The sequence below is a fragment of the Populus euphratica genome, unplaced genomic scaffold (genome assembly GCF_000495115.2).
Source record: "Populus euphratica unplaced genomic scaffold, PopEup_1.0 scaffold4.1, whole genome shotgun sequence".
NCBI classification, from domain to species: Eukaryota; Viridiplantae; Streptophyta; class Magnoliopsida; order Malpighiales; family Salicaceae; genus Populus; species Populus euphratica.
In genome coordinates this window covers 1,911,660-1,934,625 of record NW_011499859.1, presented here as the reverse complement: position 1 = coordinate 1,934,625, position 22,966 = coordinate 1,911,660, and the positions used below count along the sequence as shown (strand labels likewise).

At 29.7% G+C, this 22,966-nt stretch overlaps 2 protein-coding genes across 3 annotated transcripts; one reads left to right on the top strand and one right to left on the bottom strand.

The window, feature by feature from the left end:
• The first annotated feature begins 6,879 nt into the window (after window positions 1-6,879).
• Window positions 6,880-8,411, top strand: LOC105124334 (uncharacterized). Of its 2 annotated transcripts, none has more exons than XM_011024319.1 (4): window positions 6,880-7,100; window positions 7,545-7,620; window positions 7,782-8,168; window positions 8,221-8,411. In XM_011024319.1, exons 1-3 carry the CDS (start codon window positions 7,095-7,097, stop codon window positions 8,147-8,149), a joined length of 450 nt encoding a protein of 149 aa, XP_011022621.1. In that variant the 5' UTR covers window positions 6,880-7,094; the 3' UTR covers window positions 8,150-8,168; window positions 8,221-8,411. The 2 variants fall into 2 exon arrangements, with proteins under 2 accessions (XP_011022621.1, XP_011022620.1); XM_011024318.1 differs by having other exon boundaries at window positions 7,782-8,191; window positions 8,255-8,411.
• Window positions 8,412-18,966: 10,555 nt separating this feature from the next.
• On the bottom strand, window positions 18,967-21,704 carry LOC105124333 (1-aminocyclopropane-1-carboxylate synthase-like). The gene is made up of 4 exons (XM_011024316.1): window positions 21,377-21,704; window positions 21,132-21,263; window positions 20,877-21,037; window positions 18,967-20,020 (listed from the first exon to the last, which is right to left on the bottom strand). The coding sequence occupies exons 1-4, from the start codon at window positions 21,539-21,541 to the stop codon at window positions 19,036-19,038; spliced, it is 1,443 nt and encodes a 480-aa protein (XP_011022618.1). The 5' UTR covers window positions 21,542-21,704; the 3' UTR covers window positions 18,967-19,035.
• Between the last annotated feature and the right edge of the window lie 1,262 nt (window positions 21,705-22,966).

Below are 22,966 nucleotides of genomic sequence, written 5' to 3'. Positions count from 1 at the left end.
AAAATAAGCACACATAATAGGGCTCCCAGCAGAAGTAGGTGCCCGGAGCATTTTCTGACAACGAAGGTGCTGAAATGGGGCTGTGTTATGCATGTTCTTATCTGCAAAAACCAACAAAAAAGCCACCTATTTTGCCGCACCTCTAAACAAAGCATCCTAGTCGGAGACCTAGTCGATCTGTGGTGCATTTTCTCGGCATGAAAAGATGAATAGAAACATAAAGATATGTTGGCAAAGCCAGCTAGCAAGGCTGTCAAATGTAGATGAGAGATGGGAAAACGAAAACAAAACAGATATTAAAAAAAAAAAAAAGGAACAAAAGAGATGGGTGCAATGAATCAAGTTAATAGAGGTCAATTGAAGGGGAAAAAAAAGAGAGAATAAAATCTGAGAACAGTGCAGCCGTGCAATGGCGTCTGACCATTGCTTGAAAAGAGAACCATGGCTAAAGTGGTTGTCTTAAGCTAGGAAAGAAACCATGTCTAGAACAATAGTTTTCCAACTCAATTGAAACAAACAATGGCCAGGCTAAGAGCAAAAAAACGTCAACACAGTATATCATAATTGTTGTAAAGAGAAAATTCATAATGTAATCATCACTGCTTACGTATATATACAAAGGTCTTGCTTCTTTACAAATTCTAAAAAAAAACCAATCCAGGCAGCTCAAAGGGAGATAACAGATTTTTTTATATAAAAAAGAAAACCGTAGTGTATGAGTATAATGTCATTATAATGGAAAATTCATCAAAAAGCGTTAATTAAACTGTTGTTGCTGGAACCAAAAGAGGGCAGTGAAAATGTCGAGCAGCAAAACCCTTCCCAAAGCTCGACAGAGCAGGCAACTGAAACCATGGGAACAGAGCATATGTTGCATCACAGTTTGGTAAAACAGAGCTATATGTCTGAAGAATACAGAGCATGTGAACAGAGCTTGAAGAATACAGAGCACTATTCCTGTTAATAGTAGGAGGATGTTGTTATTTGGTTAAAACATATAGCTCGTAAATCCTAAGCCAATATCAAAACAAAGTAAGCACATCCAAATCAATCCCAAGAGAAAGCAGAAAAGATCAAGCAATAAAGAAGCCGCAAACCTACCAATAAAATAATATAAAGACCACCCAGCAATTCAAACTTTTCATACAAAACTAAGTATGGACACAATCATGAAATACTAGAAAAACTGAAACATGGAATATGCTGGCTTTAATTCTTTTCGTAAAAGACTCTTATAAAACTTAACAACATAGAAACAAACAAGTATAACAACAATGAAACTTAACAACATAGAAACAAACAAGTAAGAAACAATTTTAAAAAGAAAAAAAAACCTACATAACAAAATTATTATAAAAAAAATTATCAATCATCCTTCACACAATAACTAAGACTATTGAAAAGACAAAAAAAATTTGTGAACAAAATATTTTAAAGATTATTTAACAAGGTTAATCCATCACATAAAAACAAATATATACAAAACAATAAAAAAAAATAAAACATAAAAATTACTGTTCTCAGTTTATTTTTTAGATAGATTTCAGCAACAACTAAAAAGGAAAGCAATAAAATCACCAATAACAAACATCCTCGTATGCAAAAACCTTACATGACAAATCATCATGTATCCCACTTAGGCTGCCGTGTACGGCTCACATGTGTTGGTCCGTGGATCCAACCAGTTCATGAGGTCCATGAATAGCCTTAGACAAGAAGGCCGCAATAAATAGTCATTCAGCTTTTCACATCTTCAAGAAAGTTCAAACTGTTCCTTTAAATGACCATGTGTAAAAGGCAGACATGGGCTCAGTCCTGTGGCTATATTATTATTTTTTGTTGTAAAAAACGATGTGTAAGGTGCTGTAAGTGTATTTTTTTAAATAAAATTACAATAAATTAAATAATAAAAAAAGGCAATACTACTTTATGTTTTTGATGCATATCTTTCCTGGATAATCTGGTAGGTAAACTTTAATCTGTACTTTTTATTTGATTCTTTGAGATATATCATTTTTCTTATGAATAACTTTTTGCAAAGAATTTTAACTCCTGTACTTGCTTAGAAATAAGAAGAATTATATCAAGAGAATGATGTTAACCTTATAAAGGTACTACCCCCTCTTAATTTATATTAATAGGTATCTATATAGCTTATTTTCTTAAAATAACCTTATAATATAAATGTTGACTTTCTTATCACCAATGAGCCTCCGTTAAGAACATAGAAACTGTTTTTGATGGGTATGTAGCTGTAATCAAACTTGAAAATGGATATACTATAGAAGCAGGCATGACAAGTTTCGAGTTATATATTTAGTGATTTTTAATCTTTAAATTCAGATTCTATAATACTGTTCTTAGATTGGAAAGAACTTATACTCGAGTTATATTTATTGTGTTATTGTCATCTAACACTTATTAATCTCTATGCGATAAAATAAATCAAAAATCAATTTCTAGAACACTTTTATTTTATTTTTTTTATTTATGTGGATGTTTAGATTAGTTTATGCGTACCATGACTAATTCTATGATCTATTGAACACCCTGCAAACCTAATAAGTATATAACGTACCATGAGAATGATAAACATGCATATGAGAATTCGAATCTAGATACAGTAAAAAAAGACAAATCCTTTCCATCATTAGTTCAAGACACTCAATACATTTTTATTCTTGATATAACCACTTATTGTTAGTGACTTGTTCCACCGCATACCTTTACTCATGTTATTCAAACTTTTCATATTCTCTTTAGTCTCTTTTTTTTTTTTTTGCTTCCTTTTCTTTTTATTTTTTTCTAAATGACATATGCTTATAACTACCCCTTTATATCAAATATTATTAAAATATTTTTTATTTGTAAAAAATAAGATAAAACAGTATTTATCCATGATTGCCTTATTATATTTTATTTAGTCATGGTTGAACCATTACTTACTGCCCATACTATCACGCAAGTACGGATTTTTCACCTTCACATTTCCGGGGCTTAAAAGGTGCATTATTCCTTGTTGAAATGCCCTTTTAGATGAACGTCTTTACGCATGAAATCCAGATATGATTATCTCCTATATTTTTATTCAGGGGTTTTTTAGCATGAAGGGAGCTAAAGAAAAATATGGTGGCAGGTTTTCGGAGACAATGGTACAAACATGTTACCTCTTTATTTTTTTTCACAATATGGTGTCTTAATTAACTGTAATGCTTTACATTTTGGTTCGTGTTTTCTCTTGTTGGCAGTTGGAGAGACAATTGAAGTTGGGAATTTTGATCCATATTAAAAGTGCGACCTGGATCGATTTTAGCAATGCAGTTTGTTTTTTCTGCATATTGTCTCATATATATATATATATATATATATATATATATATATATATATATTGTCTCTCATCATTCTTCAGTGTTTTTTGTTGGAAGATGATTTAGTTAATCATTGCTCCTGCTTGGAAGAGGAAGTCCCGAGGTTTGTTTCTAACTTATTGGTGGTATGGATAAGCAATCGGCAGTCAGTTGTTTTTCATTTTACAAAGAACGGCACGCTTCCTATCATTTCCCTCCTTATGAATGAATTATTAAGGTCCTGCATCAGATACTTCAGCTCATTCCGCTTGCCAAACTATAAACTTGTTCATGTAATGTTTCAGGAATTTCAACTGCTCCGTAAACTTGCAAATTATAGCCAGCCTATTGCTGATAAATCCAAACTTCATCAACATCTTCAGTGAAAGAGGCCCTAGAAATTGCTCAGACATCCCTACAGGCTGTAGTTTAGTTGAAGAATCATAGGAATATTACGAAGTATCATTGTACAATTGAGCAGACTTTGCAAATTGCAGGTTTCTTCTGTGTATTAGGTGAAATAAAGTGCTTGAGTAATCCGAAAATTACCTAAAATAGCTCGTTAAATTTTTCGTCGAGGATCTCTTTTCTTCAACTTCTTTAAAATGCTGGATGAAACTAGAGCCCGTAGGGAGTTTATAAATTTGAACGCTATGGTGCTCTGGTAAGGTGGGGGAATAAGAATGTGTGTAGAAAACAGTTTGATATGATCATTTACCGCTCAATTCGCTCTGATGTTTTTCTTGGGTTGAAAGGTTTTCAGTTGTTGCACTTGAACAAGTATATGCTGACATGATTGTAACCGGTAGCTGGACCACTGTCAACATTTGCCTGGCAAATTATACATGGGCTGGTTCTCAGAATCAGGAGGTGTACGGACTCCATCATCTATCTGTTTTAAGTAGGATTAACTGTTAATTGCTAGGCTATAGACTGGGGTTGTTGGGCTTTAAAGGAATTGTTTTTTTTCCATGGAAAGGTTTTTTTTTTTTTTTAAAGCACTTTGATGATTTTCTTATATTTAGTTATATTGTAAAAAATATCAACTAAATTCATTTTTAATTAAAAAACATAAATTTTAGATAGAGAAAGTTATTATTTTTATTTAAATAATTAAAAACCACTTTCAGTGGAGAATCAAAAAACTAAATTAACACAAATACACAGTACTTTATTATTCTTATATATATAAACAATAATATATTAATAAAATACTTTAAAATATAACATTATTAGAAGATAATAAATTACTAAAAATAATATATTCAGATCTATTGATATACAATATAAGAGTATATTAGTTTGAATACATATAATACTTTAATTTAGATAATATAACTAGAAAATATTTTACGATACAAAACATGTTATATTATATAATAATCATATAAATTATATTATAAAATTAAAATACTATAAAAAGGAAATTTATTCTCAACGATCTCCAAACACTAGCAAATAGTTATATGTCTATAATATTAAATTTAAAATATTTATATTAAATGTATTGTTATATTTTATAAAATAAATTATATATAAATATATGATATAATATAAATATATAAACAATATTATTTTTAAAAGGAAAAAACAAAATAGCATTAAGGCTAGGTACTGTGTGCAACCAGCTGACGATAAGTACATGCGTATAAGGTTAGGACTGAAGGCTTCTTGACTTTTTCCAAGTACTCCATCAATAGACAGATTGGGATTGACGGGTGCAGATAATAATATAAGCAATGGGAAAACCAGGTTCTGAAGGGGCCGGTTTATTTGTCAATACTCTATAGTGGGGGCACCGGCTTAAATTTTTTCCATTTTAAAGCAAAATTATTTACTGGGTATTTTATATATATATATATATATATATATATATATATAAAGGATTTTCAGCCGTTGTAACCTGTGAGCTTCACCTAATAACTAATTCATGTTTTGTTCTTTTCCTTTTTTAATTTATTCTATTCTCTTGATTTCCACGTTAGGGTGTTTATTTTTTAGGGGCTGTCCTCATCATGCCTGTTTTGCTATTCAACATCGGCCTGTCGATGATTTAGGTTAAGTATGTCACTCGTTGAATTATATTTTGGACAATTGCAAGAAATAATTGCGACCTCTCAATTGTCTAGGGCGTTCCTCCGTCCTCGGTGCTTATTTGAAAACCACTGCCACACATATATAATTAATTAATTAATTAAACTGAGTCAGTGTCCCAACTTGATAATGATTTATCAACTCGGCTTCTGATGTAAGCAAATCACTCCTATTTTTTAAGTGAGATGGATTTGTCACCAAACTAGCAGGTTAGCATCACTCTTTTGAAAAAAAAAAAAAAAGTGATGCTGAACGTCAAGATGACAAAATAAATCCAAGAGTATATATAAATCCTTGGATCATTAGATCTTACCATTCTAATGCTTTGTGTGTACTTTTAAATTTTAATAAAACTTGGAATTGTGAATCAACCAAAGATGTATTGTAATATATATACATATAACCCAATACAGAACACAGAACTAGTTATCAATTAAAATAGATAAATAAGCAATTTGTAATTGGATTGGACTTATTTAATCCCTAATTAAGCTAAATGATGTTTAGCTAAGATAATTTTATATTTTGAGAATTAAAGTGACTAGCTAATTAAACAAAATTTAAAGTAACAAAACTATATCTTGATATACACGTGTAGTCTAATATCACTCTCCTTTCATCAATCGTGAAGAAGCATAGACATCATGTTCAAACCTTGTTTCGAAATAGAAGTGGGTAGAGGGCATCTATGCCGGAGAAGAAAATGAAATGACAATTTTGTTAAAAAGAGAGAGTTTCTGTGGCTATACACAGCAAATTTGAATTGTGTGATTCTGTCATAATAATACATTAATGAAATCGAAAAGCCAACACTTCTGCAAGATATATATATATATTGAGTAATATTCCACTTTGACCCCTGTAGTTCAGTGTTTTCCAATATTACCCCTTAACTGCGGAAACCATCGACTCCAGTTCAATGATCACAAAACGAGTGCCCTTTTTTCCTTTTCTTTTGCAATCTTCTTTATGTTTTCTCCTTCTAAGGGCTTACATAGGCGATGATATCACATAAAACTTCTTTAAAATATTGGAAGGTTCAGCTAATTAAAAGGTGGAATTGTTGTTAGCTTTTCAATTACCTTCGAAATGGGCGAAATCCAAATTCATCAATTCAGGACCCAAATTGTCTTTAATTCCTCTATGTCCATTAGTACATAAACCGAACCAGAGTTGTTCCTAAAATAAATAAATAAAATTCAAGTTGTTACAGCTAGCGTAAATGAAAGCCGACTCTGAGGCACTGGAAGAACCTCAAGTGTCTGTAAAAAACAAGAAAAAAAAAAAAAGAAGCCCAACAGACTCACAGAGGCTGTGGACATGGCTAGGCTCCAAGTCCTCTGCTTGACTTGCTCCAAGTCCTCTGCTTGACTTGTTCCAAGTTCATTTGGTTCCATGTTGAGAAGGGTTTCTTGAGGTTATGCGCGACTTAATTTTGTTTGACTTGTTTTGGCTCTATTTATTAAATGAAATCCTGTTGCTACCTGCCTACACACTTGTTCAACACGGATTAGAAGCTTCGTTCATTGCCTTCTTGTGCCTATATATCTACTCTTTTCCTCTTCTTTTGCGTGTCCTTGTTAATTTATCCTTTTTTTCATTTACTCTCTTAATTTCTTGAGTCTAGGTCTCAGCTTTGAATCCCAACTGAAAATGAAGGTGAATCTTCCTCTATCCAGTCTCCATTCTTGCTAACCCTCCTATAAAAAACATGAACTTTGTTTTAGTTCAATTTGATTTAATTTATTGGTTCTTTCTTTACGGCTATAAAACTATGATTTCTTGTAAAATTTACGCCTTTTTTCCCTCGTTGAAATATGATAAAGCATCAGTCTTTTTTCTGCTTATGTTCAGTGTTGTGACTACATGTGTAGATTAGGGAATCGGACATCTTGTTGAGTTTTCTTGATGTTTCAGCATGGTCACTTCATTGTTATTTCTTTGAAAGACAATGAGTAGTTCGGAGTTTAATACAAGGCTTGTGCTCCCTTTTGGTCCTTTATAGGAAAATCCCCTTCTTTCGACAAGTCCTTGTCTGTAGTTGAAGTAAGTATCTTGTTTAATTTCTTGTTTCTAACCCACTAATTTCTATTTCTATTACAGAAAGTGGTGTTGAAATTGGACCTCCATGATGACAAGGGGAAACAAAAGGCCATGAAAGCTGTTTCGGGCTTATCAGGTTTGTTGACTTCTTTAGTTACTGAGTACATCCTGTCAAGTTCCACTTTTTAGAAGTGTAAATATCTTTGTTTTCTGTTCTGGGCATGGAATTCGTTCCTGTTTTGGTTCATTCCATTCAATCCCAATGAAGCAATACCTTTGCCCTGTTTTATCACGCAGGAATTGATTCCATTTCAATGGACATGAAGGAGAGGAAATTGACAGTAGTTGGAGATATTGATCCTGTTGATGTGGTGAGCAAGTTGAGAAAATCTTGGCACACAGAGATTTTGACTGTTGGACCAGCTAAAGAGGAGAAGAAAGACGAAGGGAAGAAAGACGAAGGCAAGAAAGATGAAGGGAAGAAAGACGAAGGCAAGAAAGACGAAGGCAAGAAGGAAGGCGATAAAAAGAACCCTAACGAACAACAGATGGCTGATCTCATGGCACTCTACAAAAACTACTACAATTACAATCCTTACCCACCTCAGTATCATTACCGTGTCGTGAGAGATGAGGAGAATCCAAATGTTTGTGCTATCTGTTAAAAGAAAGAGACATGGTGGTGTGAGACTTTTGACAGGAAAAACAAAAAAAAAAACTTAGAAGCACAATGGAGGAGACTTTTGACAGGAAAAAAACAAAAAACAAAAAAAAAAAAACTTAGAAGCACAATGGAGATGAACCCGAAAGAACAGGGTGCTTGTTTTGTATAGTTTACGATGATGGGTTTGATTAAAGTATAAGGCTTAATAGTCAAGAGATGTGTACAGAAGACTAATAGAAAATAAACGAACTTTGGTTTCAAAATCATTTGCCAGTGAATGTTGGTAATAGAAGAATTCAGTTTCAAAACCTTCTATACTTCACAGGGTCCTCTGATTAGAAAAATATGAGCAGCTCCATCAGTAAAAACCCCTTTTCCTCGACGTTAAAGCAGATGTGTCACGGAGACATATTACAAGATCTATTTTACGACATGACATCGGATATGATGCAATGATGTGGCTCCATAGATTATTTTATCTCAGTATTTAAAGGTGAACAAATTGCATAGATCAACAAATCCACTAAGAAATTCTACAATATAATACGAACAAGTTGTGCAGGAAGCAATGATTTATTATGCTTAAATACGTCAACATGGGATTGTTGCTTGCATTAATTATTTGACAAGAAAAGTTTTCTTTCCTTTTCCTTTTCATTGGATGAATGATATCTCATCATCATAGTATTTTATTTATTTTTTTTCCTGATAAAGAATGACACGTCATTAAGGGACATATCATATTATCACCCCCTTTAAGAATACTTTGGAGATTATTTTTTCTCCGTTGACTTTTGAAATACGTTTTATCTCTTTCATATTTTTTTCATTGGATTTCATTCATCATTCAAGCAAAAATTAATATGAGAAGTGATTTTAATTTGAATTATTATCTAAGAAACATTTAAGCTCAAAATTGAATAAAAAGAGATAAAATTTTGTTAATGAAAAAGATTTTAAATATTTTTTTTTAAATCAAACATACTTATGTTATGTTAACAAATCTTAATTTTATTCAAGTATCATAATTAATTAGAAAAATTATGAGGTTAGCTTTGGAAACAAAAAACAACAAGATCATAACTCGAATATATACTATTCATTATCATTTTAATTATCAAGTCATTTGATTTGATTTTATAATTATTTTAAACAAGAATTAGTTTCAATAACAAACTTGTTAACCTTTATTTACATTTATGTCATAATGCTTAATACAATTTAATAATAAAATCAAGTTTAATAAATATATTCAGATAATATTTGTCTAATATTGTAAGGCTACTCAATAATTTTTACCTAATAAAAATTTAATATTAATTATTTTAGTAAGAAAATCCAAGTAAAATAGAGGTACAACTTTATTTTTTTAAGAACAAGAGAAGATAAAGTTGTTTCTCTTTGTCTATAAATTGGTATATAGATACTCTTTGTATGTAACTTATCCTTTTAATGAAAAACACAAGAATAATATGCTTGAAAGGAGAGAAGAAGAAACATAACTATTTATGAGGTTTGCATAAAAGAGGAGACGAAGCCCAAATAACAAAATAAAATAAAATGGAAGGGTGAAATCCAAAGTGTAAGATCTTTTAGCTCTAGATTTAGTGGCACTGTAGATTGAAACAGTAAAAAGATAATTATGTCTCTTTCAACACAAAAGGTTGGCCTAGATGGGTAATAAGATCCTTTTTTGTTTTTTGTTTTAATCATTTTATTAAAATGAAACCAATATATATGACATAGTTGGGAATATAATCCAAATCATAGATTTTTCTTCTTTCTTTAAAATATATATGCTTGTGATATTTAAATATAATTTTTAAATAATAATAATAATAACACCCCCCGGCATAGCCTAAACAAAGAAGGTTTAAGTAATAACAAGGGATCTCTTGATCATGTTCAGGTTCATCTTTCTTCTTGGTAACTAATGAAACAAAAAAAGAAGAAGATGAATTTCTTGAATATTGATTAATTTCCTGCAAATTAAAATCATAAAAGACCCTACTTTAATAAATAAGTTTTGAAGTTATCTTATTTTGGGAATAAAAATTCAGAAGTGCCTTGGTCTGGGGGGGGAAAAACTCCAAGATTAAAGTACTTGCAAAAGCACCTGCAAAGTGTCCCTTTCGACTTTAGCCGACCGGCCCCTTGCTAACAAGGACATCGCACTTTACGTATAGGGGTAGAATGAAGGTGTAAATCGCCCAAGTATGGATTTAGACGTCAAGAGGTAGGCAGGCCATCCTCAGCCCTCCCAAAAACTTATCAGTCCCGCAAGATTCTACAAAAAAACTCCAAGTTTTACACAATGGGCCCTATAAAACCCAGATATTTGATTACGAAAACAGGTGATGGATCTTGAAGGCCGAATAACCCACAAATTAATTAGTGGCATGCATGTTTATGTCACAGACTCTGTTTTCAACTCGCTGGCTGGTGCCGGTAACTTGTTTGCATGCTCGTGGAATGGATGTGCTTATCTGATTGCAGACAGTGTCGTCCGCAAAGGAATTCGTCCACCAATACCCAACTACTCTGAGGTTGTTCTATCACACTCAATCCTAATTCCCACATCATAGAGCCCCTTTCTGCCATAAATTATTAGCACTTCTTTATTAATTTGTAGGAGAAGGATCGTTACGAACAGGTTTAAAAAGACATTAATCCACCGGCTTCCAACTTTGATTAGCAGTGATGATGTGAGATGAACTCAATCATCCTGTTCGCAGTTGAAGTGTCTCCACATCACTGTAAATGATTGTTATGATGAGACATTTTTCATATGGGCTATGCCAGTCCTGTCCTTGTAGCCCATGTATGATGCACTAACAAGCCCGACATGAACAAAATTCTTAATTTTCTTTTAGAAAGTTATTAATTTTTTATGCCCTATTTATTTATTTCATCAAAATAGTTTTTTTAAAAACATTTCTGAATGTTTCTGTATTTATCTATTATTAAAAAAATAGTTAATAAAAAACACATTCCAGCTAAATAAAAATTTAACTTGATTTTCAGAAAAATATTTTTTTTTATTTTGGATAAAAAACACATTCTAGAAGTTGTTAAAAATTTAAAAATAATATATTATTTATTGATTATATCAAATTTGATCTTCAAAATTTTAATTGTTATATATTTTTTAATTTTATTCCTTAAAATTTGATTTAATTTAATTTTTATATTAACTTTAATTCTTATTTTTTTATTGTTATTTGCTTTTCTCTTATCATTTTTTTAATTGAAATTTTTGGTCTATCAAATCTGGTTCTCATTCTTTTGGTTGTTGCTTATTTTATTTGAAATAATTTATAAAATTATTATTATTATTATTTTAATTTCATCATCATTTAATTTTTTTTATTTGTTAGATTTGTTCTCTATTATTTTAATTGTTATTTCTTTTATTTGAGATCATTTATGAAAATAGATTTTTTTAAAATTTCATTCTCATTCAACTTTTTAATTTGTAAGATTTATTATTTATTATTTTACTAAACTTGAAAGAAAAATAAAAAATTAATAAGATATTTTTTAAATTATTTTTCATAACATAACCAAATACTGAAAAGTGTTTTCCAACTTATTTTTCATGACACTATCAAATATCAGAAAATAATTTACTTTTTAAAAATTTATTTTCTCAAAAAACTATTTTCTAACAACCAAATAAAACCTTAATAATTTTTTCTAAATAGAAGAGAAAGGAGTATCTTATCTTTACGTTTTCAATTAAGAAATTAGTAACTTTCAAAAAAAAAAGTAAGAAATTTTGTATCTGATATATTATAAAAATGACCTGAATTGTAATGTAGAGGTTACATGCAAGCAAATGACTCAGTTTGATAAACAGGTTTTAAAAAATTAAACACTCCGTACTAGAACAAACTAAATTATTTTTTAAATGCTGTGGGTGCTTTATTGTAGCCAAATTCACAGTAAAATGTATTTGGGTTACAGTAAAGTTAACTTTGTGTCTTTTGATCGAAAAAATTAAGCTTCTTAAGTTAAGGTGTTAATATCTTTTTTTTTTATTTGACTTTAGAGTTAAGAAATTATTATGTCACTGGATATGGACCTTTTAAGGTTTTTAAATTTTAATATATTTGTGTAATTACATCTTTAACTTTGAAAAAAACAAAATATAAACTTAACAATGAGGATGGTTTTGTACTTTCATGTATATATTTTGTGTAATTATTAGGACCATGAAAACATTTTGATATTTTAATATTATTTTTAAATTTCTTAATGCTTAAAATGCCAAAGCATGCTTAGTACACCCCAACACGAAAGTAGAGTCTGTGTCATTTAAGCAAGTGGAGTCTATGTCATTCAAGCGATACGTGTGATGCTGTCTAATGAATATAATTGGTCTTCTGTTATATCCTTATAAGCGACATCGTGTCTTTTTCTATTTGAAGTTGTGTGTGGCAATCCAAGGTGGTTAGATTGTCACCGGTGGTCATTTGATTTATTTTTTTCTCTCTCAACAAGTAATGTATATAATTGTTCTCTTTGTTTCTTACTTTTTAATTTCAGTCCCTATTTTATTAATTTTTTTTATTTTGTTTGTTTTCTATTTATATAATTTTTATTTTTTTCAATTTAGTCTTTCACTTGCAATTTCTCATATTTTTTGTTTTTCATTTCAGTCTTGATTTTTTAAAATTTTTAATTTTATCCTTTGTATGTTTGTTGAAAGTTTTTTTCTTTCAATTTCATTATTCAATTAAATTTTTTATTGTTTTATTTTTTTTCAGTTTAAACCTTATTATTTTAATTTGTTTTTTATTAAAGCTATTTTTCAATTTAGTTAAACCTTCGAATTGACAATTTATATCTCTCTAATTAATGTCTTTTCCAACCCTCATCCCTCATTTGTTTTGATCTTTTTGTGCAATTAAATTTTTTCTTAATTTTTTTTTAATATTTAATTAAATTTTATAATCGGATACATATCTCATTTTATGTTATTAAATATCTTAATCTTACTTACATAGCTTTTTTAATTTATATTTAAATTTTTTATGTAAAAAACATAATAAAAAAATTTACAAATCTAATTTTTTTAACAAAAATTTATAAACCATGTCGAGTTTTCAATGCCGGGGCATGAAAGTTTCATTATGAAGTTTTTTTATAAAAAAATCATAATGAATGGCTTGATTTCATACATTTCAAGGACCGATTGTCCACACATAAATGAACAAAAAACGCTGAAGAGGAAGTATAATCGTCCTCATGACTAGTTTGATCCTTTCGAACACCTTTTGAAAATTAAAGAAACTTTTATACAGATTAAACGAATTTGGTCAACTAGCAAAACTCCACAACATCTTTCATATTATAATTGTGCAATGTGCTTTTGGATGGTTCTTGAAAACAATAATCTCTATTATATCTGTCTGTCTGTCTAAATATTCAAAAAAGGAAATACAAAGGAGATTCATGAACCAAAAAACAGTATCACAATGAACAAATGCATGTGTGATGATTACAATATCTCCAAGGGAGAAAGTTGCATGGTTACTCCCACTTACCGCTTCCCATCAATCAAGTACATTGACTTCAATTTTCTTACAAGTGCTTCTATCAAAGTATTTTCGTTTAGACTCCCTCGTTTTCTTTCTTTTTTTTTGTTTTTTCAAAACCATCTTGATTGATTTTGATCAAGTAATTTTAAATTTTGGATTTATCAGAGGGGAATTTCCTTCCAAAACATTATAGTAATCAATAAATAGAAAATATTTCAAGTTAAAACAAATATTTTTTTTTATTTGTTAAAAAAAAACGCCATTTGGTAAAAGGACAGATTTCTATTTTAGTCAATTCTTTCGTAAAAGTTTTTACAATCATATGTATAAGAACTGAATATTTATTTACTTTAGATGCACATGTGATTCTATTTGTTTGTTTGTTGGTGTGACTAAAAAAGATTTTAATCTAATAAATAGATTTTCCTAGTTTCGTGTTCCATGTTGAAGAAAACAAATATGTCGAGACAACACTAATGATTTTAAAAAAGTAAGAAAAATTAATAACTTGATTAACTCGGCTTTGTTCAATGAAGGCAGTTAATTTAATAATATAATTTATATACACACACACACACAAACACACAATTATCAATGCTTATCAATAATATAGAGAGATATCCTACCAAAATTATTAAAAGGTCTTTATAATTTTATTTGATAACAAAGTAAAAATTAAATAAAAATATAGAACATTATAGAAAATAAATATAAAAAAATGACAAAACTCAATTCCCATCAAATCATATTTTGAATGATGAAATTAAATAAAAAATTTTAAAAATACAAAAAAATCATCTTGATTCCACTCGAATCAATTTACCAAATACATGACCTAGTTGTGAGACCAAAATAACATATAAAAAATTAAATAAAAAAACAAAGCTAAAATATCAGATAACCCTATATTGAAGGGAAAAAGTTAAAAAAAATCTAAAAAAATAAGTCGTGAAAAAAAAAACCTTGATTCAACCCAAGATAATCCACTAATCATGCAACCCTATACACGAGATCAAGATAACTTTATAGAAAAGAAAGTAAAAAAAGTCACAAAACTTAATCTTCAATCAACTCAATGTTGAATAATGAAATTAAAAAAAAAACTAAAAAAAACTAAAGTCAACTTATGCTAATCTTTGAAATCCATAACTCGAGTCATGAAACCGAGACTAATCTAATCTTATAAAAGGAGAACCATAAAGAATTACAAAGTCAAATCTTATAAAAGAAGAACCATAAAGAATTACAAAGTCAAATCCCTAATCAAAAAAATTGTTGAGGGGTGAAATTGAAAAAAAAAATAAAAAATAAATAGCAATAAAAAAAATAAGGAATAAAAAATAATAAAATAAATAAATAAATAGCAATAAAAAAATAAGGATTAAATTTGATATAAAACTCAAATGAAACTAAATATTAAGGAATGAAATTGAAAAAAAAATCAATTAAATAACAAATAAGAAGGAAAACAAATAAAAATAAAAACCAAATTTGATATAAAATTTAAATAAAATTAAATATTAAAAAATAACATTTTAAAAATTAAAACTAAAATTGATACAAGAAATAAATAACAAGATATCTTTTAATTTTTATGACTTCCAATGAGATGAGACAGGCAAAAAAAAAACAAAAGGTCATTGAAAACCCACCAGCGTGCCACCACTTACACACATTAGACCATCAGGAAGAGTACTTTTAACACAGTCGTGGAAGGCACTATCTGGTCATTAAACAACCTTTGTGCATTGCTTGAAAACTGAAGATACCTCCCACCTTCGTGCTTGTTTACCCTTAATCTTTATATTTGTTTCAGTTTGAGTTTTTGTTCTTTAACTCTAAATTATTTTAAATTAGTTGAATTTTATTTTATTTTACAAAATTAAGCACCAAAAATCTCTATCGATATTACAAGATCCTAATAGTTCAAGTGAAGTTTCAAATAAAATCGATATGAAGGGATTAAATCAAGAGAAAAAAATATTGAGGAACTAAAATTAAATAAAGGACATATGAACTTCCCTCTTGACCGTGGAAAACAGTCCTTGATGTTGGCCTAAAAAAAAGCTAAATATTTCTTTAAGCTTCAAAATTGATTCTGAAACTCTAATTATTCTAAATGAATTAAATCAAATTTTGTTTCGCAAAAACTCGCAAGCCCTTTCAAGGCTAGTAAAGACTGAACGACTTCGGTTCTAGAATGCCACTGAAGATGAAACTCCATCTAGCACCTGTCTTGGCATTTGCTTTACAAAGGAATCAAGAATTAATTGAGTAACAAAAATTTTTTAGATACCTCGCCCATACATATGTCTGGAAAATAAATTACCAAGAATAACCTCAAATCAAATTAATTTAAAAAAGCCAAATAAGAAGAAAAAGAAATTGAGGGATCAAAGTATAAAAAATCCCAGGGAATAAATTAAAAAAAAAAAAAACAAGGTTCCGAATGAACAGTGCTTCCCCTTACAGTCTACATAGATGAAGGGTTTTTCCTCCTCCTCCTCCTCCTCTTCTTCCTTTATAATATACATATTTGATAGAGTTGCGCAAAATGAGGCTTAAAAGAATACTTTTCATTTGATAGAGTTGCACAAAATGAGGCTCACAAGAATACTTTTCATTAATACACCAATAATTATTGGTGTTTGAGTTTGTGTTCGCTACAATAAGATAAAAGGATAAAATATCCTATACATCATGCCGAACACAGAAGAATATCATGGCTTGTTTATGAGCCTAATCCAGCTTTTAAGTTCAAATACACTAACCGAACACAGAAGAATATCATGGCTTGTTTATGAGCCTAATCCAGCCTCTAATCTCCATAAACCGTTGTCTAAACAAAGATTTAGTAAAAATATCTGCCAGCTGATCTTCATTGGAAATAAATGAGACTATGCTGAGCTAATCTAGCCTTTAAGTTCAAATACACTAACTAAACACAGAAGAATATCATGGCTTGCTTATGAGCCTAATCCGGACTCTAATCTCTATAAACCGTTGTCTAAACAAAGATTTAGTAAAAATATCTGCTAGCTGATCTTCATTTGAAATAAATGAGACTTGGATAAGCTTTTGTGATGCCTGCTTCCTGATAAAATAATATTCACACTCAATGTGTTTTGATCTTGCTCTAAAAACTGGATAGCAAGACAAGTAGGTTGCTCCAATAATGTCACACCATAATATTGAAGCTGCTGCTAGCTTGATGCCAAGTTCTTTGAGCAAAAGTTGAAGCCAAAAAAGTTCAATAATAACGTTAGCCATGTCTCTATATTCTGCCTCTGTGAAATACCTTGCAACCGTAGGCTTCTTGTTAGATGACCAAGAGATTATATTGTTATCCAAGTATATAGCAAAGCCTCTAGTGGACCTTCGAACATCATAGCTGCTTGCACAATCTGCATTTGAATATGCTTGAAAAGTAATTATAGAAGACTTTTTCATGAGAAGCTTATGATCCAGTGTACCGTTAATGTATCTCAGAACTTGTTTACAAGACTGCTAGTGATTAATAGTACGATTAAGAGAGCGTTCGGGAATGTAAGTCATTTCTTATTTTTTAAAATAAATTTTTATTAAAAATTATTTTTTTATATTTTGAATTACTTTTGATGTGCTGATATTAAAAATAATTTTACTTTGATGTGTTGATCTTAAAAATAATTTTAAAAAAATAAAAAATATATTATCTTAATGTATTTCAGAATAAAAAGTATTTTAAAAAGTAACCGCATCCATATATCAGAATAAAAAATATTTTAAAAAGTAACCGCATCCATATATCCAAATAGACCCTACCTATAAAAGATAAGTCTAATTATTTTTCGTATAAAGAAGTTTATTAATAATGGTATAGTTAGATTTTTTTTTATATAAGTAAAATTATTTATTTAATTTTTATTCATCATCTACAATATTATTTTAGAAAGAAATTTGCTTCAGAAAAAAAAAGATTCATTTACCTTAAGTTAATTGATTAAATTAAAATTTTCAAATAATGATCTAAATCTAAATTTGATCTCGTGATTATTTGATTATCAAAATTTAAATACCATGATAAAGAATAATTTTAACTTAATAACTTAAATTATTAGGTAAATCCTAATATATTATTTATATTATTCTCTAAAAAAATTACCATAAAAAAATAATAAAATTGACTATTTTTTATGATAGTGCCTGATCATGTATAATTAATAAAAACAATTGATATAATGAAATGAAATAATAAAATCCATACATTCATGGATAAAAAGCTGGTAGTTGATGGGATGACCCTGCAATTATCCCTGGATAGTCGTTATTTCTATGGGAAACCATAAATTTATACACTCTAAGATAGACAAACCCACACACAATTGCATGAATTGTTGTGAAAAAAACATGGAAATCATGGTTGTCAATTCTGTTTTGGTAACAATTTTTTTTTTAATTAGAATAGAATATTTTAGTTTTGAAGTGTTTTGGCATATTATTTCGAGGTTACACTATATATATATATATATATATGTATATATATATATATTTAAGAAAAATTATTTATATATTATACAATAAAAACATAATTTTAAAATTTAAAATACTTTTAAATAGTCAAGATTAAATAAATCTTTAATTTAAAGTAATTCAACTTAAATAAAATATCAAAATATTATGAAAATAAAATATTCTAACGCAAATATTTTAAATATAAAGTTAGGTTAATGTTATTACGGTTAATGGGATATAAAGCATTCATTGTTTTGCTCAAATTCTTATAAAGTATAAATATAAAAAAAAACATGAATATAAACTATATATATTAGTAATAAATTTAATTTAAAAAAAATTATTATCATTGTTAATGAAATAGTAATAATAATTTTTAATATTATTTTTAATATCATTATTATTGAAAATAATAATAAAAAAGAATTTTGATTCTTTGGTGATTTAATTAATTAAATTGAACCAGGTTATAATTTTTTAAAATTAGAATAGATCAAGTAGAATAAAACCGGAACAGATTCTTTGGTGATTTAATTAATTAAATTGAACCAAGTTCAATTTGATTCAATAATTTTTTAAAATCAAAATAGATCAAGTAGAATAAAACCGGAACATTTCAACTAAAATTTAATCGAAAAATCTGGAACATATCAAAATTTCAAATAAAATAAAAATTATTCTATTTTTTAAATTAATATGAAATATTTTGGTTATTTCAAATAAAACAGAACGAAATTGACAACCTGTGTTGGGTTGAATACATATCTCGATCAATAAGAAAGAATTAACCAAAGTATCTTCCCTAAGCAACACGCATATAGGAATGGAGGGATGAAATTGAGATTCCCATCTAAGTCCTTGCTCGGACAAGGGGCGATTGAGGTATGGGAGAGTGCGGAGAATTGATGAAATCATCGTATATTCGAGGAGAGTTGAGTTTAAGGCTGCCTTGCCAGCGTAGGGTCTTTTTAGGCTTCTTGGTGTCGACATCCTTGTTGACAAAAGTTCTAATTCTTGACAAAGCAACTTGCATGGTCTGGTCATCCATGTTGGCAAAACAAACCCGAAACCACCCTGGCTCCGGGCAATGAAAAGAACAACCTGGCGAGACATTGAGCTTGACTTCATGGATTATAACTCGCCATAGTGCCATTTCAGCTTCAAATGTCTTCTCTTCGAGGAGTCCACTCAAATCCATCCACAAAAACAGGCCAGCATTACTTGTCGTCAAGCACTTAATGCTTACTTGAGCAAGTCCATAAGTGAAGACTCTATGCCTTGCGGCTAATCTCCTTTTGCTTTTCCTAATGAACTTTCCCACAAATTCATCATCTGATAGCATTGATGCTATCATGTGCTGAGTTTGCGAGGATACCAATCCGAAGCTTGACATTTTTCGGGCGCAACTCACTACCGCATCATTGTAAGAATAGATAATCCCAACCCGAAGGCCAGGGAACCCCATGTCCTTAGACAGACTGTAAACTATGTGTACAAGATCAAGATTGCATTCGATATCTTCCTGTAGTATCTCTGCTATGCTAATGAAATCAGGCTGGCTGAAAACCGTGGCTGCATAAATCTCATCACAGACTAAATGGATGTTCTTTTCATTGATGAAGCTCACAATGCTTCTTAGAGTTTCCCTATCTAGCATGGTGCCCAACGGATTTGATGGATTGGTTATGAGCAAGCCCTTTACTTTGATGTTGTCTAATTTTGCCATCTCGTAGGCATTTTCCAAGGCTTCTCTTGTTACCTTGAAGTTGTTAGAACTTTCAGAATCAACTGGAATGAGTTTTACTCCTGTTCTCCATCTCAAATCTCGATCGAATCTGCAATGAAGCACAAAAATTAATTAGTAATACAAATTACTAATATTGTTGCTGTCATGAACACTACTACTACCACTTTCAAATCATTCATGTTAAGTTTGTTTAGCAAAGTTATTGTCATTTAATTCAATTACGTATATGCCAAAAGCATTTTGTCGGATGACAGCTATAGAAATTAGGAAAAAGGAACGAGGGAATTATCCTCCACAAAAGTCAATAGCGGAGACATATATGTCTGAACTATAAAGTCAAGCAAAATAAATGGAGACCAGACCAATGCAGAAGATTGGCCTCACTTTCCTCCCCCTAGTTTGGCATTTTTCGTTCTGACACACCATAAGCCTTGCTACAGAGAAGAATCAAAGTGTAGTTTTGATGACTTTTTGGGACCCCAACTTGTATATATTCATGCCCCCACAAAAGTAATTATACAAGCAGGTCTGAAAACTATTGATTCTGGCATTTCTTTAATAGCTTAAGATGTTAACATTACAAATTGTTTATTATCGGTACTTGTATGCACTTAATGATATGGTTGCCAAAGTCTAGATAAATTAATCTATAGTATTTTCATTATTAATCTATAGTATTTTCATTTTGGTCAAATATTTATAATTAATCTCTCTGCAGTTACCCTCCCTCCCACTTTCCTCTTGAGACTCTCCCCTTCTTGGCCATGGAGGAAAGAAAAGGTCAAGGCTTACCACTCACCACATATAGGTGGGCACAATGTCAAGGTGAAGCTTACTACTGTTATAATTAATCATTCAACTAATCAACCTTTATTTGAAGAATATTTACAATAAATTAGAATAAAGAAGATAGAAAATAAAAGGTAAAGTAAATGGTAGACTACCCTGGATAATACGGAGTAGGTACCAAAAATGCCTCGCCGGGATCTGCCAAGCAAAAGGCAATTGTTTCATGAGCTCCGGTAGCTCCTCCATTCATAACAATGCGGTCAGGATCAAATGTAACTTTATTTCCTCTCACTTTTTCCATGAACTTTGCTACAGCCTGTATCGTAAAGTCCATAATTATTTAGCTATTACACATAATACTTAAAGATAACAAAACATTTTTTTTTCTTAATTAATTTATATTTCCTTACATTTCTAAATTCTGGCAGGCCATGATAGTCCTGAAAGAGAGCTACCTCTCTGAACTCATTAACTCCTTCAGGAGTGCAAATGGAGGCTTTTGGGTTGTTTTTGAGCCAGTCTTGAATCAAATCAAAGCAAAGCTGCATTTCATATAGAAACAAAAATCAGTGACTATGTTCTGCTGAAAAATCTTCATGGAAATTCAAGAACCAGCAAATTAAAACATCATATTCAACCCAGCTAGTTAGTTTACCTGATTCTCTGCAAGACCCATCTGGATAACCCCATTTGGATTCTCCGTGAGATGATGGGGATTACTGTCATAGGCTTTCCAGCCTTCAAAATATGGGGAGTCTTCACCATGTCCGTTGCCGCTTGCTATTCTAGACAACAAAAGGTTATTCAACTTGAAAACCATTTTTTCTTCAAATTAATTCACCACGAGTTTGCAACCAAGAATTTCAAGAAGAGAATATGTTTTTGAGAGAGCAAATTTTTATAGAGAATTTTAACTTTTGATGCAGTCGTAATTGCTGGCGTTAATACACGTATGTTGAGGTGAGGTAAACAAAGAGAGACAAGCTGTCTGCAAGAATGATAGCTTGCTACTTTCATTCACCGAGTATTTATAGTCGCTAAGGCGTGAATATTAATTTCTTTTTTCTCCAATGTCATGGATATTTGTGGCCGGAGATAGCCATGCTTTTTTAATTTTTCATAAATTAGTTAATGATGAAGATTCATCGTAGGTGGTTTTTTTGGCGCTTAAATTTCATGAAATTTTAAATTTTAAATTTTTACTTAACATTAAATTTTTATATATTTTTAAATTATTTTAATATGCTAATATAAAAACTAATTTTTAAAAAATATTATTTTAATATATTTTCAAACAAAAAATATTTTAAAAATAATTATTACTATATTTTTAAACATCTTATTTTGATTTATGATAAAAATATAGATTATCATATAGACTTTTTAGGGTGTGTTTTTTTTATTATTTATGCTTTAGAGGTATAAAAAAGATTAGTTTCTGTTTGGAAGTGTTTAGGAGTGATATGAAGATTATATTTTAAAATGTTTTTTAATTATAAATATATTAAAATAATATATTTTTAAAAATTTTAAAATTGATTTTTGATATTAGTATAGTAAAAAAATGTAAATTACATAAAAAATTTCAAATTTTTTTTTCAAAAATAACAAAATAATAGTTAAACCACAATCTCTACAAGCGATAGTTGATCACATCGTGGGAATGGGTACAGAACATGCATGTTTATTACATTGTCTTGTTGTTTATTTGTAAGGAAAGCAATTTTCAACACCTACTGATAAACCGTTTTATTTGTTTGCATGATTTTTAAATGTTTGGCTCTAATTTGAAAAACTTGCCAACAACTTTTTTTTATTTCCAATTAAGAAAACTAAGATTTCAAGAGATAAAAAAAATAGTTTAAATAACATTAAAACATATTCACTACCAGAAATTCATTTAATACTAACGCATTACCGATGAAATACTTCTGTTGGTAATTTGATAATTTAAGGTCACAATTACCGATGGTATTTTTTCTATTCATAATTCCACTAGTATATACTGACAGACATATTTGATCGGTATTTGCTGATAGAATGACAGATAAAATATTCAAAATTTAAAAAAACGGTTCGCTGATGTGAAGGTTTTTGCTGGTGATGTTACCGATGGAATCACTAAGGGATTCAAAACAGCAGCTCCGTATGGTGATGTGACTGATTCACAATTTGAAATGCCAACAAAATCACCAAGGGATTCAAACCGAAATCTCCATACAGTGACATGCCCTGTTTACCGTCA

Bases quoted from the DNA above. Each gene is read 5' to 3' on its own strand.
- LOC105124334 (XM_011024319.1), top strand. The intron at 7,621-7,781 runs GTTTGTTGACTT...TTTATCACGCAG, and splicing joins AGCTGTTTCGGGCTTATCAG to GAATTGATTCCATTTCAATG.
- LOC105124333 (XM_011024316.1), bottom strand. From the start codon at position 21,541: ATGGTTTTCAAGTTGAATAACCTTTTGTTGTCTAGAATAGCAAGCGGC. The intron at 21,264-21,376 runs GTAAACTAACTA...TATGAAATGCAG, and splicing joins TGGGTCTTGCAGAGAATCAG to CTTTGCTTTGATTTGATTCA. The intron at 21,038-21,131 runs GTAAGGAAATAT...TTTACGATACAG, and splicing joins GCCTGCCAGAATTTAGAAAT to GCTGTAGCAAAGTTCATGGA.